Source organism: Anomalospiza imberbis, chromosome 11, assembly GCF_031753505.1.
Source record: "Anomalospiza imberbis isolate Cuckoo-Finch-1a 21T00152 chromosome 11, ASM3175350v1, whole genome shotgun sequence".
Lineage (NCBI taxonomy): Eukaryota > Metazoa > Chordata > Aves > Passeriformes > Viduidae > Anomalospiza > Anomalospiza imberbis.
The window spans coordinates 13601768-13622296 of record NC_089691.1 but is presented as its reverse complement, the minus strand read 5'-3'; the positions used below and the strand labels follow the sequence as shown (position 1 = coordinate 13622296).

The 20529-nt window shown below is 43.9% G+C and overlaps 1 protein-coding gene across 2 annotated transcripts in view; it reads left to right on the top strand.

The window, feature by feature from the left end:
• Positions 1-582: 582 nt before the first annotated feature.
• GRIP2 (glutamate receptor interacting protein 2) overlaps positions 583-20529 on the top strand; it is a 267829-nt gene continuing 247882 nt past the window's right edge. The window contains exon 1 of one of the 2 annotated variants that reach the window (XM_068201965.1): positions 583-632. In XM_068201965.1, coding sequence (XP_068058066.1) covers positions 620-632 — 13 coding nt within the window. In that variant the 5' untranslated portion in view covers positions 583-619. Of the gene's footprint in view, positions 633-10820; positions 11031-20529 lie in introns of those variants that run through there. The other variant, XM_068201964.1, reaches the window with a different exon arrangement.

Genomic DNA, 20529 nt, shown 5'->3' with positions numbered 1-20529 from the left:
TGTGTGCATATTCTTAAGTCTGATGGACATAAAAAAAAAATTGAGCATGATTTCAAAAGAATAATAGCTTTTTCACTGTTTTCCTGTACTAAGAGATACCAATAGATATATTTTCTACGCTGAAGATGTAAAAAGGAAACTTCCAAAGAAAATTGGCTTATCAATTTCGTTGGGGTGTGGCTGTGGATATTTTCATCCCCTGAACAGGGATTCTAATTTACTGGACTACATGTGTTTTCTGTAGTTTCTGTCGGATTGGCATAAAAGACAAACATGCCCTTTAAGGAATTGCTCAACTCCTTGTGATTTACCCGTTCATCTGTCCACCCTTCTTTCACCATCTGCTTCTTCCGCTGTGGACATGCGAAGTTGCTCCATGCCTGCAGCAAAATGCAGCCTGGATGGTTCACAGTCAGGCTTTTGCAGGCAGCAGTTTTCCTGTCTTTGCAAGCACAGATGACTTGCCTCTTTGTCAAGGTGTAGCCCTATAAAGAAGCTGGGTTTTGTATTCCAGCTGCACATCTGCAAACTCCTTCGAGACACTACAGACTTGTATTTCTTTGTCTCTAGGTCTGGGATGCCAGGCTGGAGGAAGTGCCTTGTTTTTTGTCTGCGGAGAATGCAGGGCAGAGGTAAGGCAAGAGGGGAGTATGACAGCAAAGGGGAGATTATAATCGAGGGGATGCCCATGGGAAGGGGTTGAGTTCAATGCTTCCTTTTCTGCTCATAGATATTGTTAAAGCTGCAGGATCCACCCCAAAACTTAAGACTTTTTATTTAAAATAAACAAATCCACGGTGTAGCTTTCCCATAAGAAAGCACATTTTCAGCTTGAAATCCATTCCCCTTCCAAAGTGATGGTCTAGATGCTGCTAGTGAATGCATACCTGCTTTGCTTACAGCTCTGTCTTTAATCTGAACCTGGCCTAACAGAGCTTTTATGGTGGTATAGTTGCCTATCAAAAGCATTTACCAGAGCATAACATTTGGGAGCTCTAAACCTCATGTACCTTCTTTATGGTCTGGTTTTCTTTTAAAGAAAACACTGGGCTATTGATTGTGTCAGGTAGAGAGACACATGCTCATTGTAGCTGTAACTTTCCAAAGAAGCTACTTTCTAACTGTGAGTTCAAACCCTGTTATTTATGTTCATTTAGTGTCACAATGATGATGTAAGTCATATTTATATCACTTCTTGTAAAATGCTTCTGTTTATATCCCGCTGTTTGAGCTGAATTATTTTAAACCAGCAGGCTCATGGCAGCAGATTCAGGTTTTCTGACATGTTGGCAGAAATCTAGGTCCTATAGCACATTACTAGGTTACTTTGGAGGAGAGGAATAATTTATATTTACTAGTCTTTGCACAATAATGCTGAATTGCAGTTGATGCTTTTTTCACGTATATTGAACGGTGCCGTTGCAATTTGAACTGGGTAGGATTTCTGTTCAGTACAAAGCAGCATGATTTTTTTTCTGTTAGACCAACAGAAATCTCTAGCCTGAGGTCTTTCATTTGTCTTCTCAGGCTAGAAATGCAAGAAATGCAAAGGGCATGACTCTTTTAAGAATAAATAAATAAATAAATAATTTAAAACTATGTATACATAAACCTTTGTTCTGTGGTTATGATTGATCTTTGAATTGCACTTCAAGATGCAAACATGAAGACATCACTTCTGCACATTTACTCTTTATGCAGGGTCTGGTTCTCGACACTGAGCAGAAAATGGGTTGGCATAATAGAATAAATTATTGCTGTACGTGTGATTTCCTGATGCATTGGAAAAAATCAGATCTGTGTACTTAGGCAGGACACATCTCTGGCACGGGGCCGTTTTTACCTTGATGCACCAAAGAGATTTCAGTCAGCATAATTGGGGATGGGGTTTCTCTACCATATGGGCATTGATTACCTAGCAGTCATCTACCATCTGCCTGCATAGATGGCTAAGTGGCAGCTATGATTAATTTATTAAGAGAACAAAACTATCTTGTGTATATAATCTTTCTCAGACACTCTGGTAGCGAAAGCTGCTGTTAGGTGTTGTAGAATTAAGGGAATTTTTTTCCTTCACTGTAGCTCAAAGCCTTGGTCCACTCTAGTTTGTATTTCTCTTTATTTTCTACAGTGAGATTTATCTGCAATAAAATGTTCTTTCACTATCCATCATCCTGTCATTTAGTAAAAAAAAATGAAGTGAAAGACATAAGTTGTCTTTCTGGACAAATCAGTTGAGGAGAGGCTTGTTTGAGGAGAGGCTCGAAAGGCTGTTTAAGATAATTTTCCCAGGGAAAGAGAGAGCAGCGTCTAAGGAAGAAAGGAGTAGTGAGGGATGGCTCTCTCCCGGCTCCCCTCTGCAGCAATGTCCCGGAGGTGTCACTCGCGCTGGTAGAGGACCTCAGGGCGGCAGATGGCACTACGAGACTGCTGTTGCATTTGTGCAAGTCCCGTCTCAGCGAGACCGTGCGCGCTTGCCAGAGGTGACCTGGCATGAATGAGCGTCTCCTCTGCCATCTCGCCAGCACTGGAGGGGTAAATTGGTTTCTTCTCCCCACTGCTCTGGTCTCATACATATAAAGTTAGGTGAGAAATAAGACAAGTGGGGAACCCAGAACTGCAAGAAGAGCTGGCCCCAGATTTCCAGCTGCCAGTCTAAGTTTGGTGAGAGTTAATGGGACTCGAGTTTGGGGCTCTACTTTGGCCAGCTGTCTGCAATAAAAGTTGGACAAGTGCTTTTATGTTAAGTGACATGAAATAGCAGCCATCCTTTCAATCTCCCAGCTGGCAATGGCTTTTCAAGGGCTAAGATTGAAGATTAAATAGGTAAGGAGTTATCCAAAAGGCTTGTTAGATTTCCAGAGACACCAAAACACACATCCTAAGGAAATCCGTGTTCCTTTTGCTTGAGTGATCCCTGTCCTGTTGTTGAATGGGCCTTCAGCCCCTAATATGAAGGCTACTCCCCATACAGGCCTTCCCATACAAATGTTACTTAAAATAGAACCCCAGAAGGCACCAAAGTGTTGCTATATGTATCATGAAAGCTTAGAGTGATTGTAGATGTTATTTTAGCAATAATTGAGAAAAGAAATATTGAGTCTCTGTGCATAGAGAGAGCTTGAAAGTGTGTGTGGCGCTGCTGCTATTAGTCAAATATAGACAAGTGGAATGAGAACTAGAATAATACTTCAAAATGAATAACTACATCAGGCAGAAGTCCAATGATGTCTTTATTAAGGCTTTGATGAGCGCCAAGCAACTTATCAGATTTACCAAGGAGCCATATAAAATGTGAATTCCAGTATTTTATGAAACACTGAAGGACTGAGCCCATACTACAAGGAAGTGAAGGGAGCTTTGCATTTTTTAGCTCTTGCCCACAGTGCTCGTTTCCTTGCCAGCTGATTTGGGAGACATCAGAACACTGAAATGGCAATTATTGTATTTTTCTATCCCTTTTGAATTTACACGCAAAATTACAGAATATTTCCATTAAGACCAACAGTCAATATCAGTAATTTGCAACTGTCTTGCCTCCTTCTCTGATCTGAAATAGACTGCAGTAATTAATGTGCTACTGACAGCTGGAGCTGGGTCACGATGAGAGGGACGAGGAGGCAAGACAGCCATAGTAATGACTTTTAACATATGCTGATGGAGGTCTAGTGTTGCTTTCTGCACCCTGCTCTTTGCTTGAACTCCTTCTGTTCATCAACCAGAAAAAAGAAAACCACCGATTTTTTTCTAATGGCAATATTGAAGTCAGTTTTCATGAGATTCAAACATGTGCTTTACTGAGAGATGGATTGATAGTGTTTTTCTGCTTACTATCAAGTGCAGTGGGTTTTGGTGGAATAGATGAGTGCTTAATGCCAACTCTGGTTAAGGAGGGAGCTTGAGACTGTGGCATGAGTGAAGGCTGGGTCCAAGCCTGTCTTCATGTCCTGAGTCATCTGCCAATGATGCACAACAGTAACTCACCTCATAAATTTGTTTTCCACAGCTTCTGGTTCATAAGATTCTGGATACTGTTGGATCAGCAGGGCCAAACTTTTGGGAGCCAAACTTGCCAGCTGCTACTCTGAGTCTGACTGTCCAGAGCAGCTGGGATTGGATTTGACTTCCCTGCCACTGTAGTTCTGAATGGACTTCTGGCCACGGCAGATACTGTAGTCATGTTAATAGAAGGCACAGAAGTAGTTCCATTGTGTATTTCTTTCATGGTTGTTAAAAGACACTGAGCTATTCCTGGAAGAAATGACAAATCCCCGGTGATCAACTTTTTTACTTGCACAGCTGGTAGCCAAGAAAAATGCAGTTTGGGAGTGCAGGAGCATCTTAAAGATCCTTTCACATAAAGAACAAATTGTCAATCAGGAAAACAAAGCAAAATGTAGAGCATGTCCTAAAGGGAAACCTTCCCAGGCTGTCTGGTACCTGGCATTCTGGGTGGTGCAGAGCCAGCTCTCCTATACCTGATAGCTCTTTCACTTAAGTGATCTGTAAAATTTCCCTGGGGCACCTCTGCAATGAGGAGCAGAGATGAAACCTACATAGCCAGAGGCAATTCTTGCTGCTAAGTGGATGCCTGGAATGAAACCCTCTATGCAGCAGTGAGATGGTTTGGAGATTTCTTCTGTGGGTAAATGGTGGTAAGCACAGTTCTTGCTTGAGAGGGTTATGTGGCTTTATGAAGGTAAACACTTGGACATGGTGCAAATGGTGACATTTTATTAGTGATGCTGTGTGTGTGTCTAAGGCAAGATGTGGTGGTGTGTGCAGGGGAAAAACTAATATGATAAAGGAAAGGAGGGTGTCCTGAAAGCAGTTTTAGAAGAGAAGGAACATGTTTCCAACTCCATCTTCAATCAAAAGTTAGAAAATGGCTCTTCATTGCTGTGACCGAGTTCAATATTGATTTTAAATTCTCCTGTCTTCCAAAGTAACACTCCAGATCACACAGCAGCTTCATAGTGAACCAGACAAAGCTGTCTACTGGCTGAATTGTGGACATTTTCACACTGGATGCAACCAAAAGTATTGTCTCTTATGTTTGTGGTTTTAAAAAAATATTAACAGTATTGAGCAGTTGTATCAGCTGCTAATGCTTCAGACTCTGCTGTCTGCTTCCATGTGGAGGGTAGTACACAGAGTAACATGTAGCATGCATGGCGACCTTGGATATTGAATTTCTGACATGTTTCAGTAGCCTGGAAATCAATAGGCAGCAGCTGCAATGGGGCTGGGGACACTGCAGGGCTGTAAACCCTGCTGTCAGCAGGGGAAGGGGCACAGACCTCAGAGTCTTGCTTTAACATTGATGGTTGGGGGCATGAAGTGAGGAAGATGCAAAACTTCTCTGTCTTGCTACACTGTGGTCCTCTCAGCACCATATTGTGTGCTGGGTCACTGTCAGGTAAATGGGGATAGTCTCTGTGGTGGGGCATTGGCAGTAAGTGACAAGATTAGGTTTGGGAACAAGGTGGACAGCCAATGTCCTGTTGGTGGCAGAAAAAGTGACTGGTGTCTGTGACTTGCTCTAAACAGCATCTATGAGTCAAGAACCCTCAAGGGAAGTGAAACCAAAGCTTCAGCACTAGCATCAGCCCAGGAGTCAGCTCAGCAAAGACAGGCCTTGTGTCCAGCAGAAGAGATCTGCTGACAGTGGTGTTGCAGGAAGCAGAGAACCAAGGAGAGAAACCCCTGGCTTGGCTGGTCACAGGCAGCCTCACTGCTTCAGCATTCAGAGCTTGTTGTGCATGTACTTTGTAGGGTTTCCATAGAAAGAAGATGACTTTGGAAGGAGGTGAAGGGTGAGTCTGAGCCCCTTTGTGTTTATGCTGTGATTTTCAATGGAGGAGGTGAAGAACCAGCTCCTGAGCTGACTCCAAGTATGTCTTTGGGACAGAAACAAGGAGCGCTTCTGCTCCTTTCCAGCACGAACAGAGCATAGAGGTGACCATATCCTCATGGAGCCCATTAATGGGGTGTATACTTGTGTCAGTGAAATCCAAAGACATCTGTCTGAAAGGCATTCAGAAAGATGAGTATCACCCAGAAGAGGCAAAATGACAGATTGCTTCCAGCCTTCAGAACTTAGTTGGACATGAACACTTCTGCGGAAATGCATAGTATGGAGTGCCTGACAAGAAGAAGGCAACAAAACAAGTAAACTGTTTGCACTGCCTGAATTTAAGGCAAAAACAGAACCAAGTTGGATTAGTAAGTAAAGTTGCTATTAATCAACCTCTGGTAGTAGCAAAGTGAAGACAATAAATTTTAAAATTGCCTTTAACCTTCTACCATGACTGGATCGTTATTAAATTCTGGGATCTCACTGCTGTGTGTGGGTATAAAAGTGAGTGTAGCAGCCAGTGAGACAAACCCATCATGACTCTGTGTTGTGACAGAGATTGATGCTCTATATCCCCACTACCCTTCCATGTGCCTGCGAGGTGAAAGTAGAGACTGGTTCTGCATTAATGCAGCCATGTGCTATTTACATATCATGGTGGGATGGAAATAAATTTCCTATAGTCCCTGCCTTCTCCATGTACAGCTGTAAGGATACAGGGTGCACTGCTTCAATACTCAGCAAAGTAGCCCAGCTTTAGTAGAGCAAGAAAATTTATCTTTTACTTAGTTAAGTCCAGGAGTGGGAGTGAGAAAGGAAAAGATTATTCTAGACACCTAAATAGATTTCCTTTGTGTAGGATTACATAGGTCAAAGTAATTCCTAGCTTGATCTTAACTGTTGAATGCTGCCTGGCAGTAGCACCAGGCCAATATGGAGGGGAGGGAGCCCACAGTCCTCTCTGTTTCCCCAGAGGGTTTCATGATGCCTCCAAATCACTGTTGAAGTAATGCCACCTCACTAGTGGTGCCATCTCACTAGTGGTACATCTTCACTCAAGCTGCTGGGAATGGTGGGTGGACAGAACACAACTCTAAGGGTCTCCCAATGGAGATCCTCATGGGTTCAGACATGGCAAGAAAGGAGCTCTTAAGTCACTTGGTTTGGGGCTGAAAGTGAAGATTGACTCATTTCACTGACTTTCCTTGTTGCAGGGAGCCAGCTTACTCTTGTGAGATGATGAAATGAGTGACCCTCGGAGTTAGGGAACACATGACAGGAGAGTTTGAGCTGGAGGTGTCTGGAGGCAAAATGTTCACGGACCAAATGGAAGAAAAAAAGCCTGGACATTCTCCCTTAACCCCTGCAGGAAAATGGGACTTTTACATGGGAGCCTCCCCTCACCACACAAGTGGCATCACTGTCTATCATTCACCACGTTCATGCAGTGTGCAGGAGAGGCAAGATCCATCCCATTTGCAAATCCTGGTTTGAAGGCTTGTGACAGTCCTGAACCATTGCTCAGTTGCCAGCTCCTGAGATTGGAAAACTTGGTGCTTTAATTTTTTTTTTCTTAAGCTATAGTGGTATTTAAAGCACAGTGGAACCAACTGTCCCCTCTTGTGTGCCACTGAAAACTGCTGGGAGGGAGAGGTAGAGTTTGGATCTACCCAGGACCATAGAGTCCATGCTATCTACAACCTATTAAGAGCAAACCTCTAATTCAAGACCTCCCATCATTCCTCTAGCCCTAGAGAGATACCCCAACACATGTGCAAGGAAAACTTGGGTTTTGTACTGAGCCATGCTGCCTATTTAGGCTGCACACACTGCAGGGCAGAGATCTTTCCTTTTGCCCAGCTTAGGATGAGCTGGGACTTTAGTTTTGCTGTACTCTGTGTTCCTCAGTGGAGCAAGGACCACCAGCTGCTGAAACAGCCAATGCGCAGGGCACAGTAAAGTCCTCAGTTTATCAAACCAGGTCATCCTGTCCTGGGGCATGTGGCCAAAGAGGAATCTCTGCCTCACAAATTTGGTTTGACAACCATTTCTGCAGGATGGAGGAGGACAGCAGTGCCTTCTAAAGTTGTGGCAGTATCCGTGTCACAGTGGTGCCTAAAATCCTGCATCTGGACATTTCGGTTATACAGACAGGTTAGACATTGCTCAGTGACATGGCTATTCACTTCTGAAGTTTTCTATGGACTTTCTGCTGCTTGAAATATCCCTCCATGACTTCTCTCCAAAGAAGTACCATAGCATCTATCTTAACATTGATTCTGCTTATGAATTCCATACTGGTACTTCTAGATATGTTTCATGTTCTCGAAACCAGTTTCCCATGTGGGCACTGAAGTTTGTGCTTGAGAAAATCTCACTACGCTAACTTTGGCTCTTTCTACAGTAATGGATATGTCAAATTTGATTCTTAAGACCTCTGAGCTGCTTTTTCATCTAGTAATATGCTTGCTATTTTTTCATGTTTAATTATTTGTGTGGTAGCAGTGTCCTTTAAAAAGCAGTATTGCTGTAGCCATGACAGTCTAAAGACACTTCAGGGAAAGAGTCTTTTGTGAGAACAACCACTGTAAGTGGCAAAACCAGATGAGCTTTTAGGTACAAAAAGTATCAATTTAACCTTACTTTTAAGAGCCTCTTCCTCTGTCATGTTTGTTTCAGATTCTCATTACTTTTCCTGAGAACAATATTAGATCAATAACAATTGCTTTCCTGGAAATAATTTTCTAATGCCCAGATTCTGGTTATCATCATGCAATTATAAAATACAGCTGAGGAAACCAAGGCACAGAAATGCAGGTGATTTGCCTGTGTGGGTGGTTGAGTTAGTCATATAACTCAACAGCACTTGTCTCTGTATGCTGCATTTTAACTATTGAAGAAGCATCATTTCCTTTCCTCAGGATGCATCCTGGCTTCACATTAGGTCCTTCTCAAAAAAGCTTCTGAGTTGTGCTATCGGAATATTTGGGGCATATCACAAACTTTCTGTAAATTAGCATGATGTGCCCTGACCCAGTCCAGCTGTGGAGTTGTGATTTTGTGAGTCCCAAAAGTACAAAGAAATTGCAGGGAAGGGGTGTTGTGTTTTCCTCCAGGGAACAAGCTGAGCAAATGTGCTGTATTTAGCACAAGGAAAGGAGCTCTTTAAGAAGTTTAGCTGGGTGGGGAGTCAATATCTTCTTATGTTTGTAGGTAAATGTGGGCAAAAATATATTTTTATGCCTGTGAATTTTTCTCTGCTGCTAGTGGGGTATAGCAGGTCTGGGCTATATTTGTGCTCTTACTGCCAACAGTCCTCAGGAAATCTCTCTTAGAAGTGATTGCTCCAGCTGGCTGGAATAAGCCTTCAGGTGCCATCACTCCCATCACTGTCCTTTAAACTGATGGGTGACTCTGGTTAGAAATATGGAAGGGAATCAGCCTGTACAGCGCTGCTCTCTGCTGTGGTAGGAACTGCTGATGCAGTCCTAGGGCATTGCATACTGCTGTCTGCCTCTGCAGTGTTGCAAACTCTTATGCTCAAATGAAGAGGGCTGTCTGTTCTCATGAGTTTATAGTCATCCCAGCTTAACTCACTGCAAAAGCATGCTACAATAGTAACTTCAGAAGACCCTCTGCAGCCCAGCTCCCTCATTGCTCTTCAAGAACTTGGGGGGAAGGGGAGAAGCTAATTTAACCATAGGCTTTTAACTCAAATACCTCAGTTAGGATTCTCATCCCCCAGACTGCCCTAAAGGTATGGGTTTCTGCTTTTGCCCCTTCCTGCAGAAACTGATTTTCTCCCTTGGTGTGCTCAGAGCTTTAGGAGATTGTTTCAAGAAGATTCCCAAGTACCTTTGTGTTGAGCCACTTCCATTTCCACCAGGCACTGGAAAGGTTTCCAGACTCCTGCTGCCCAGCTTGGCATATGCCATGCCACACTTGGCTGGCAGCTCCCTAAATGGCAAATGCTTCTCAGATGTGAGCAGAGCACAGAGCGTGAAGCTGCTGCCCCTTGGCAGGGTGCTAGGCTGTCCTACAACAGCTGCTTTTCATGCAGGTAGGGACAGAAAGGCTGAGCTGAAAAGCCAAGGTCCATATGGATGCATTCTCTTGCTATTCTAACTGCCCTGTTCCACCTGAGTGGTGTGAGACACCAGCCTCTGAACTGGAATTAGCTCATGCTATCCCAAGGGGAGCTTGGTCTCTAATATTTTAGATTATAGCAGATGTTGCACATAATAGAATAACTCTCACAAAGGGAGGCAGAGATGCAGAATGAGACCTACCAGATAGCTAATAAAAGGCCTCATGAAGAACAAAAAAAGCTGCTAGTGATTGCAGAGATATGTTGCCCCCAGGAAATTAAAAACATGAATGCCCTGGCATATGCAGTAGGCATCTCCTTTGTGTCCATGTAAAAGTGCTGAAACCTCTGACTATTAAGAAATTGAAAAGATGCTTTTAAGTTTTACCTACACACTTCAGCTGCTTGCAAGTGGTAGTGAAGAAAATGAAATAGATCAGCCTGGCTGCTGTGCAACTTTATTTACCAGAGAAGCCAACTTCAGGATAAACACACGCGTCAATGCGCGCACCTGTGTGTGGCTGCAGGCAGCTGCCGCTCGGGGAAGGGAAGAGGCGCCTGGCTACAGCTGTAACGAGAATGTAGAATGGGAATAGTGTGCTCTCCATAGCTTCCCTGGGCATTTATCTGTCCAACGTCAGCCGGAGATTTGGGACCCGCAGGGCGCCGGTGTGGGTCGGAGCCCGGCGCCTATTTGTAGGCGGGGCCCATTCAATCTACGCAGACCCACCCCGGGGGAAAAATATACAATATCTACATATTGACACGATTTCGCTAGCCCTCTTCCCCGAGTTTGCCGTTCGCCGCCCTCCAGGCGGGGGGAGCGCACCTGCGCGGCGGGCGGCCCGGGGCTGTGCGCAGGCGGGGGCGGGCAGCGCTCCCCCGCCCGCCCCGGCCCCGCCGCCGCATGCACCGCCCGGCCATAAAGCGCCGGGGAGCCCGGCCGCGCTCGGCAGCGCCCGCCGCTCCCGCCGGGCCCCCCGGGCCCCTCCAGCCACGCCGCCGCCCCGGGGGGCGGCAGCGCTGCCGCGATGCCGGGCTGGAGGAAGAGCCTCGCCCTGTGCCTGCAGCGGATGCAAGAGGACGGTGAGCGCGGCGGGGGGAAAGGAGAGCTGGAGGTGCTCGGAATGACCCTCCGCCTCCCCTTTTCCGCTACTCTTTGTGGGGTGGTGGTGGTGGTGGTGATGTGTGTCCCTCTGGGAGGGAGAAGATCCTCTGCTGGCATGGAGTTCCGCGAATGAAAGGACTGGAGGGGGGATGCTCTTCATGCCGATAAACTTTGCCGCAGCCAATCTTGCCTTCCATCCCCGGGCTTGCTTGGTTTCTGCTTTTGTTTATTTTTCTTGTTCAAGCGGTGGGGGCAAACTTGAGCGCGAGGTGGCTGCGTGCTCCTTTTTGGCTATTTAGAGGGGCTTGTAGTACCTGAGCCCCAACTTTCTAAAGCTGCTGGTGATGCTGTTTTCAGCTGGTAATTTTCGCTAACGCCAACTCCACCTGGGGAAAAAAGGGTTTGTAAATTGCACAGAAGACGTGTCACGGTAATCTGATTCCTATTGTGCCGCTTACTGTTGCTCACAGTGACTGTGAATTTTTTTGTTTACATGCTCAAGAGTGTGATGTTAAATAAATGCTGGACCTGCGGCTCATGAAAGTAGTGAGAAGACATCCACAAGGTGGCACAGCGTAAGGGAGGTTTAAATGTTGCACTCCGGCTCCTGCCTTTGTAGATGAGCAGGGGTGAGCGTGGTGGGGAAAGTTTATGTCTCTGAAATCAAGTGCGTTTCTCCTCTGCTCTCATGGGACTTGCGTGCGGGAGCTGATCCGGGATAGGCAGAAACAAGCAGGAATGCGTGTTTTATAGAACTGCTGCTTTTGTGCAAAGTAACTAATGGCAGGCTTTCCCTTTGGACCCCTTCCCAGACTACCTCTCTAGACTGTTCTAATCTGTAAACAGACTTAACAAATATATGAAATGGCACTGTTGCAGCATTTAGTGTGAGTAATGCAAGAATCATGGAGTTCTCTGAACCTGCTGGTTAATAAGCACAGAGAGAAATTGTGCTGTTAGATCCCCTGCAAGGTGTTAGGACAGAGTCATTAAGCTGCTGTGCCTTTCTGATGCTGATTCCTGGCTCCCACTGCTTTGGGAGAGCACCATCTATTTCTGCTCATGGATTGCTCTAGTACCATGGCTTCTCCTTGGAGCCTCCATCCACCCGAGCTAGAGCTGTTAAAAATCCTGTCCTGTGAATCAATCCCCTGCTCAACACACCGAGACCTGTTGGCATGAATTCAGCCCTGTTATGGTGCAGTGCTTTGCAACGCTGCCTTGCTGCAGCTGGCGCGGATGCTTTTGCACCATTGGATTGGGGTGCCTTTGGAAGCCTTATTAAACATTCACAGCAGGGACCTCTTGATCTACAGCTGTGCTGGGTTACTTTCTCTGTGACTTCATATGTGTATGTACTGGCTCTTGTCTCTGGCTCTACATAATGCCTTTCCTTCTCATCCCCCTTCCCTCTGATTCAGTCCCAGCACTGCAGTGAGTCTGTGGCTGGTGTGCGTCCCTTTGAGTACATTGCATTTATTTCTGTGGGTGGTTCACAGAGTAGTCAGTCTTAGGAAAGTGCCATTTAATCACAGAATGGCTTATCTGGGTGGATAAATCTTGCAGGCTTGAGCTGATATGCTATGTAGAGGAAGATTAGCTGAGCTTGTAGGGAACTTCTTTCCCTTTTCTACAAGGCAACCGGTTTGGTGGTTGTGTTATAGCATATAACTCTGCAGGGGCAGCAGAGGAAGTATTTGGTGATGTGTTTGTAGCACTGCAGTGTTAACAGGTGTGTTAGAGAAGGTTTTGCATCATGACGTGTCCCTGTCTGTGACGGGAGGATTGGACCTGGATGATCTTTAAGGTTCCTTCCAACACAAACCATTCTATAACAACACTGCAAGAAATGTCTTCACTGTTCAGATTTTGATTTTGCAAACCAACATCTAACCAGTATATGAAGAAGTATTGACTTCTGTTTTTCTTTATTCAGAGCAAGTTATGTCTGCCTTTTTGGCATCTCTATGCCTATGGGTTGTGATAGGTTTGGGGTTTTTTGATGCCTAAGATGGGGGGATTTTCCCCCAGGCATGTGTACTCTGGCCCATCAATTTGTTCACTTCCTCTGAGGACCATAGTACTTAAGCTTCCAAAGGAAATGTCCTGGTGTTCAGCAGAAGCACAATTGTAATTAGAAGAGTGGTATATTTTGGTTACTGAATATTAAAGTGATGAGCACCTCTTGCAATTTGCAGCCATTCAGAGATGATGAATTGGAAGCTTCATTAATCACAGTTGGTAGAAAAGGTCAGCCATGGTAAGTCACATAGGGAAATGCAAGATAAACACAGACTGTGCTGCAGTATGATTGCCATTTCAAATACTATGCACAGGGAGTCTCTTCATGCATGTTTTGCCTTAAAATTTCTGTCTCCTGGAAGATGGAAGGGACTTCTGGCCAGTATGCAGAATGCTTCATTATATAATGTGTTGTTTTTCTCCGCCACAAGGAGACTTGTACATGGGCTGTTCTGCTGCTTATTGTGCTACATACAAGGAAAAAAAGAATGGATGTCAATGACTTAGAAATATTTGGTGGAAAATATGTGTCCTCCAGCCTGCATGGTTAACAGACCTGTTCCTCCAAAATCATGGGGTTCATCAGCTCCTCCCTGTATTACTGTGGGGTTGTCTCAGACCTGAAAGAAGAGGTTAAAGCATATGGTCTGGCTTTCTGTCCCTCACTGTGTGTGCAGAGCTTTGTGGCCAGATCTTCTGCTGATTTCTCTCCCTGATAACTCATCCTCTTTTGAGGCAGTGATAAGAACTAGTTGGCCAAGCCAGACCCTTTTCCATCCCAGTTTCCACCCCTCATATTGCTGTCCTTTATGTGAGGACTTAGGATTTGAATTGCTTTCTCACTGCTCCAAGGTTTTCAGTAGCAGAAGCAAAGGCTAATTTCTGCTTTGGTAGCAAGAATGTATGTGGGCAGGTGGGAAAGTCTCTGTTTTTGGCACATGTGAGTGGATGTGGAAACTGTGTGTCTAGAAAGGATAAACTGTATCTACAGACTGAGAAGTGGAGATAATTTAATCCAAACTGGTGAAAAGCAGTGTTGGCTAGATGCACAGACTTGTTTAAGAAGGGCCATGGTTGTGGGCAGACACCCTTCACTTAACCTGAGATGTTTTCCTGCTTCTAGGGGGAGGGAATACAGAGTTTGAGTGTAAATTTAGGTTGTTGATACAATTCCCCTTCCTCTCCCAGATGGTTTATCTTGAGTAAAAGCAGAAAATTTGACTCTCACCTTTAAAACTCCAATATGATGACTTATAAAAAAATCAAAACCAAGCCTTATGAAAGGCTGATGTAATGGGATTATAAAATGTGAAGTGAGTTATCTAACCCTTGCTTGAATCATGAGGCAGGTGGCAAGGAGGGGAAGGGGAAAGAGACAAGTCAGACCTGGTTCAAAAAGTGACAATATAGCAGGGTTATGTTGCTGCTATTTGCTTCCTTCCCTGGTATACAGCTCTGTGCTTGTTACCTTGGAAACAGCTGTAGAAGCATATAGGGGCATTTTGCTGCTGTGCAGCCGTGGGCAGAGGTGTCCTGTGGTGCATGGAAAGGAAAATCTTTCATGGTGCAGGTTGATTTGTGGGATGAGGGTAACAAAGTAAAAACCTACTGCAAGATCTCCCTTTCTTGGCTGCCCTGTCTTGCTGCAGGTACAGTTTGGCAGGAGTGGGACCCTGGGGAAAATTTAGCAGGGGGGTGGATTTTCATGGTTTTGGCAGAGCTATTTAAATTTTTATAATAGGAAGGTAAAAATATCTCAACAGTCTGTTTTGAGGAAGCTTATAACAGCTGGGCTATGGACATCAGGTTTTTATTCAGTTCCTTAGAACAATGTACTGGGATGTTTTGCTCAATAGCTCTGAAACTATGTCCATGACTAGAAATGGGATTTTTCTTTACTTATTCACATACATCAGGGTGAAACATCCCACTAAGATGGAAATTTGCTGGGTTTGCATGATTAGCAGAAAATTAGATCTTTCAATGGGTACCATGTTGTTTGTGATGTGCACAATAACTAAAATAGAATAACTGCTAAAAAGAATGTGAATTGTCTTTTGCTCATTTACCCATAAACATTTTGCTCTTGCAAATGGTATGGTGCATAACTTTAAATCAGTTGAACTATTCTGTTGTTTAAAATATAGTATTTTTTCTTGTGCTTGCCACATCAGAAATAATTCAGTCATTTGGAAAGGTTTTTTTTGTTGTTATCCAGTTGTCTTAGGACCATCTTTCAGTGCCAGGTTGAGTCTATTCCATTTTAATACATTGCTTTATGGAGTCCTTTTGTCCAAACCTACAATGACATGATCTATTATACTGGCACTTAATTACCAGTAAAGAAATTTGGCTGTGTAGCTGTCACTTAAGTAGTGTGCAGTTGAAGCGTTGCAGCCGAAGGGCTGTTACATCTGTCCACTGTATGTGGTGTATTAATGTATTTCTGCATGTGACACTTTTGCTTTACAGTGTGTCCAAGCTTTATCAGAGGTGAGGACTTGCTCACAGAGAGCTCAGGAATTTATGGGCTGCTGTTTGTTGGCAATACTCATTATACAGGCCACTGCTTTAAAAAAAAAACCATAAAAATAGAGGTTCTGACCCTCCAATGAAGTGTGGTGGGGAATTAGGATTGTATGAAGGCTGTGGTGGTACTGCTTAAGGGATAATGCTCACTTAATCAACCTGATGGAACAGCTGAGCAAATCCTGCTAGACTTTGATGGGGTCTTTCTTCACTCATTAATATGCTGATGGTGATTTGGCAGCCGTTGAGTGTGTAATAACTGCACCCGAGCACTGTGCTCACTGCTCCCCTCCTTGCTGGCTGTCACACTGGTCTGACTTTGGGCTGCTGCTTTTGAGCCTGTACTTCAGCAGTCTGAAAATTTAGCTCTGATTGAGAAGTCCTGCACAACCTGGGGATGAAGCTACAAATGTTTTATGGAATGACTCCAAAGCCTTATTGCAATTTGATTAAAGACAGAGATTGATTATTATTTTGCTTTTTGAAGTGATCTGCCAGATTTTACAGCCTGAATGTGCTCCCATGTCTGCAGACTTTGGCTTTATGAAACTGTATGGACATTGTGGCTTCTGCTCACTCGATTTTGTTATTACTCTGTGGGGATTCTTGTGAAGAAGTTTTATTAGCAATATTAAGTGATGATGCTCAGTGCTGACAAAAGCATCAGCGACAGTGGTTTGGCATGCTTTTCCTTTAGAGCTGCCAAGGTTGGAAAGTGTGTGGGGGAACCTTTCAGGATGCTGAAGGCCTTGATGGAAACCATGAATTGTGGTAGCCAGGAAAATTTCAGAGTGAGAAGAATTGCCAGATCTGTCTGGAATCAGGCCATGCTTGATGTTCTCCAAACCTGTTGGAGTGTCTATGGACTCATGCCAAGTGTAGTGGAAAAACACATGGGAAATTCCCAAGAAAAGGATGTGGTCTTTGAAACCATTCCAGAGCTGTGATTGCAGCTACTGACCCAGAGATCTTCTGATGCTCTGGGTTGCACTGAGAGGAAGATTGCTCAGGTTAAACCAAGGTGTGTGGCCAGTCTGAGGTGAATGATTTGCTGTGCCTTTTTTTTTTTTTTTTTTTCATTTGTTTGTCTCTTCTAAGTAGACACAAGTGGCAGAGCTGCTTAGTGGTAAACAAAAGAAGGCTGTCCACCAGGGCATGAGCTTTATGCCAGGTTCTCCTTCTGTGGTTAAGACTGTGTAGGCCTTCCTACAAGTGTACCATTTTACTGACTGTTTTGTTAATTATTAGACTGCATTATAACAGAATAAAAGTATTTATTTTGAAAATGAAGTGAATTTAGAGGTGTAAATATTGTAGAATAATTATAGGGGTAGTGCTCTATTGAAATTGCCTCTTTGTAGACAAGCCCCAAGACAGTGAACCAGGCATTTCTGGAGCTCTGCATCACATAAATGGAGCCATTTCTTTTAAAAGCCAGGTCTAACCCTTGACATTCAGAGCAGTGATCTATGTGCAGGAGGCTTAGATTTTCCAGAGAAAATCTCTTTTCTAGAGGAAGGGGAAAACTTGTTTCCCTTGATGGTCTCTTGAAAGGCTGCGTGTTGCGTTCCAGTGAATGTTGGTGATGATCCCATGTGCATGGGAATTGCTCCTGCATTCATGCCTTATGCCAAAGGGAGTAATACCATCTAAATATCTGTGTTCCTGAAATGAGTATAGCTACTGTGCACTGACACTGGTGTAAGTGGGAGTGGAACGTGGGCAGCATTTGATTGAGAAAGTAAATCCCATGCTGATGGTTGCTGTCGGAAATGGGAGCATCTCTTCTGCAGTACTTGGCCTGGGTGAACCACACAGTGGAATAATAGATTCCCTCTTGGAAGGGTCTCCATTTTGTCCAATTATTCTTGGTCGTGCTCTGTCCATTGAGAGAAAAATGTAATTAAACTTTTCATTTAAAATCTGAGCAGAATTTTTGTCTGCTTGTTTTGTCAAAAGAACTAATTACCTTTTTATTTTTTCCAATTTTCCTTCTCTTTGCCTTTAGAAAATAAAGGAATTCAAGTAAGCCAAAATAAAGGAATTCAAAAAAGCTAAAACAAATAAACTTTGTAAGATTTAGTTGTTTTAGCAATGATGATGATTTCCCTGTTACTGACTCTCACCCTCATTAATGTTAGATGAACTTGGCATCTAGTAATTACTGGCTTTCACTTTTTGGCCAAAACTATTTTCTGGCTTCAGCAAAATCTGCTGATTTCACTGATAGTGTTGAGAGAGCTGCTTTCCACTGGGAAGTTAGTTGAAAAATTTTCCTCTGACAACTTCAGGTATGTGGCATCAAGACCACTCTGCATTTAAGGAGAAGGGTTATCATGGTATTTGAGCTCAAGGAAATGCAGTGCATTAGGATGGGGTTAGATCCATGTCTTATCTGTGTTAAGTGGAGGTGTCAGTGACCCTGCCGGCTAAGCTGCTGTGTCTTGATGAGTAGAAACCTCTTTCTGAGGCCACAAATTAAATTCAATGCTACATTCTTGAAGTTGTCTGTGAAGTAGCACATTTTTTGCTTAATGGCTTCATTTCCACTGTGAACAAAGCTCTACAGAGCTTTTGTTTTAGCAATTATATTAACATTGGCTGCTGCTTTGTTGCCAGTCAGAGGCTTTTCAAGGTATTTATTTGGATTACAGGTGTTGTTGCCTTTTCTTGTACATGTGATACTGTTAGTCATCTTGGTGACATTTCATTCATCTGTACAAAGAAATAAACATCCCAGCTCACATTTGAGTATTGCCTCATACAGCCCAAGAGGGGAGCTGCTACTTACATAAAGCCTGAGAGGTCTCACTTGGGTTCCATGGGATGGAGCTGAGATTAGCTGCTGGATTTTTTTTCTTGTCTTTAATTTATAAAAAAAAAATTCAAATCTCTTCTCTGTTCTCAAGGTAAAGTTGAGTTGAATGTACAGAGTCTGTGCACAGAGGACTCCAGTCTTATCTTTGGTCCCAGTTTGATGAGAGCTGTAACTACAGGAGCAGGGTGTAGACTGTAGGGTTGGGGGTGGAGGGCTTGTCCTCATTTGCATCCCCTTGCAGCAGAGGCCTTGAAGATTTAGCAACAAATGAGATGCAAAGAAACAAGGAGAAAAATAAGATAATAAGGCAAACTGTCAGGCAGTGTGACAGTTTTGCAGAAATTAGTGATGCTAAGTTGCTCTCTTCTTTCTTGGTACCAATGTGCTTTTCTGGTTCAGTTTTTCTATGTGTGTTCAGGAAATTATGATGATTCCAGGAGTGGGGGCTTCCTCATTAAAACTATCTTGCCCAGATGCATAGCTTCTGATTATTGGAAGTCAGGGGAAATTCCCTGGGGCTGTCAGAGTGGGATGAATTCAGTGAAGAGCTGGGAGGATATGTTAGTATTCATAGTGGCTTGTCTCAGGGCTATGTGTTAATCCTGAGCAGAGGGCACAGTTGGGAATGAATATTTTGTTTCTAGATTAAATGTTCTTTGGTTTTCTTTCATCTTGTAATAGGAGGCAATCAATCTTAATACTGTACATGCAGTCATGTCTGTAAAAACGCCCTCACAAACTTCCCCTTTGAGGTTAGAGGGCAGGTAGATCTGTGTGAGGTGGGGAGGTGCTGTCTCAGTCTTTTTCCCCTTGGGAGCATCATCTTTTCAGCCTTCCTCCATCTGGTTCTCCTTTTCAAGTAGCGGAGGTTCCTTCTCAGCTGGAAGGTAGCTGCAGGTAAAATGCCTGGGCTCTGTCCCCACAGGCAGCTGAGCCTGGTCTGCTGCCTCCAAGTTGTTTCAAACAAAGCAAAGTTCAGGCATGCTGCAAATCCCATGGCAGGCGTTTAGATGAGATATTGATGCTCCAACTCACTGGCCATGCTTTGCTGCTCCAGAATCTTTCACGGATTTTGTGTTCTTTGCATCCTGGCCAGGCACCTTGTGCAGTAGCACCTGGTGCATGAAATAGCTGCCATGCTGCCCAACAGATCAGGCTGCAGCCCAGTGGTAACTGCAGCAATTCCAGTGTGGCTGGCACTTACTGATGAGTTGGTTGGTATTGGGGATTTTGGTCCTGTGCCTGTGTTCCTGACTGAGCATAGGGCTTGCAGCAAAATAATTTTATCATTTAGTTTCTCAGAGTGATGGGGTATTTTCTCTGTCATTTGAGACTAGTGGGACTGAGGGATTCTGTGCCACTCTGAAAATCTCTGCATGCCCCAGTCTTTGTGTCTGCAGAACGTGGATAATGACTACACTTTAAAAGGTTCTGTTGCTCAGATCAATACAGATATGGAAGTGCAGTTATTAAGTGTAACTTCACGGCTGTCTTTCTCTGCTTAATATCTTCATATTCAAAATTATACCAATTGTGCCAAATATTTGAACAAAAATTAGGTATAAAACATCTTTCTGGCACAGGGTTGCAGATCTATTGCAACATGGAGCTGGATATAACAGGAAATTCTATTTATGTGGATAAAAATTTCCCTGTACACTAATGAACTGTGCTGCGAGTTTACCAGCTATCTAATCTAGTTGCCATCCGTTACACCAAGTGATAATCCTCTAGCAAATTCAGTGCTGTTAGCAGCATTTCTGTCAGCCTGGCTCTGGCTGCACATCTAGGCAACCTGCCTTTGAGGAATTTCAAAACTTGCTCTAGTCAGTCATGCTGCTTCCTCAGCCTCTGGAGACTGCATTTCACATGTAACACAAAGCTGAACTGTCTTGCTTCTTTAATTGTATTTATTCTGCTTTTCCTCCACCCACCACCTGCCAAGGCTGTTTGGCCATGTGTAGCGATGGCTCCTGGGTTGTTTTCTTGGAATAGCCATTGTAATTGGCTTTTTGGTGTATCTTGTCCTACTTTAATATAATTCCTTCACTGTTACTGTGCTTATACAGGGGCTTGTTAGTAAGTGGGTGGGGGATCAGAAAGCAAGA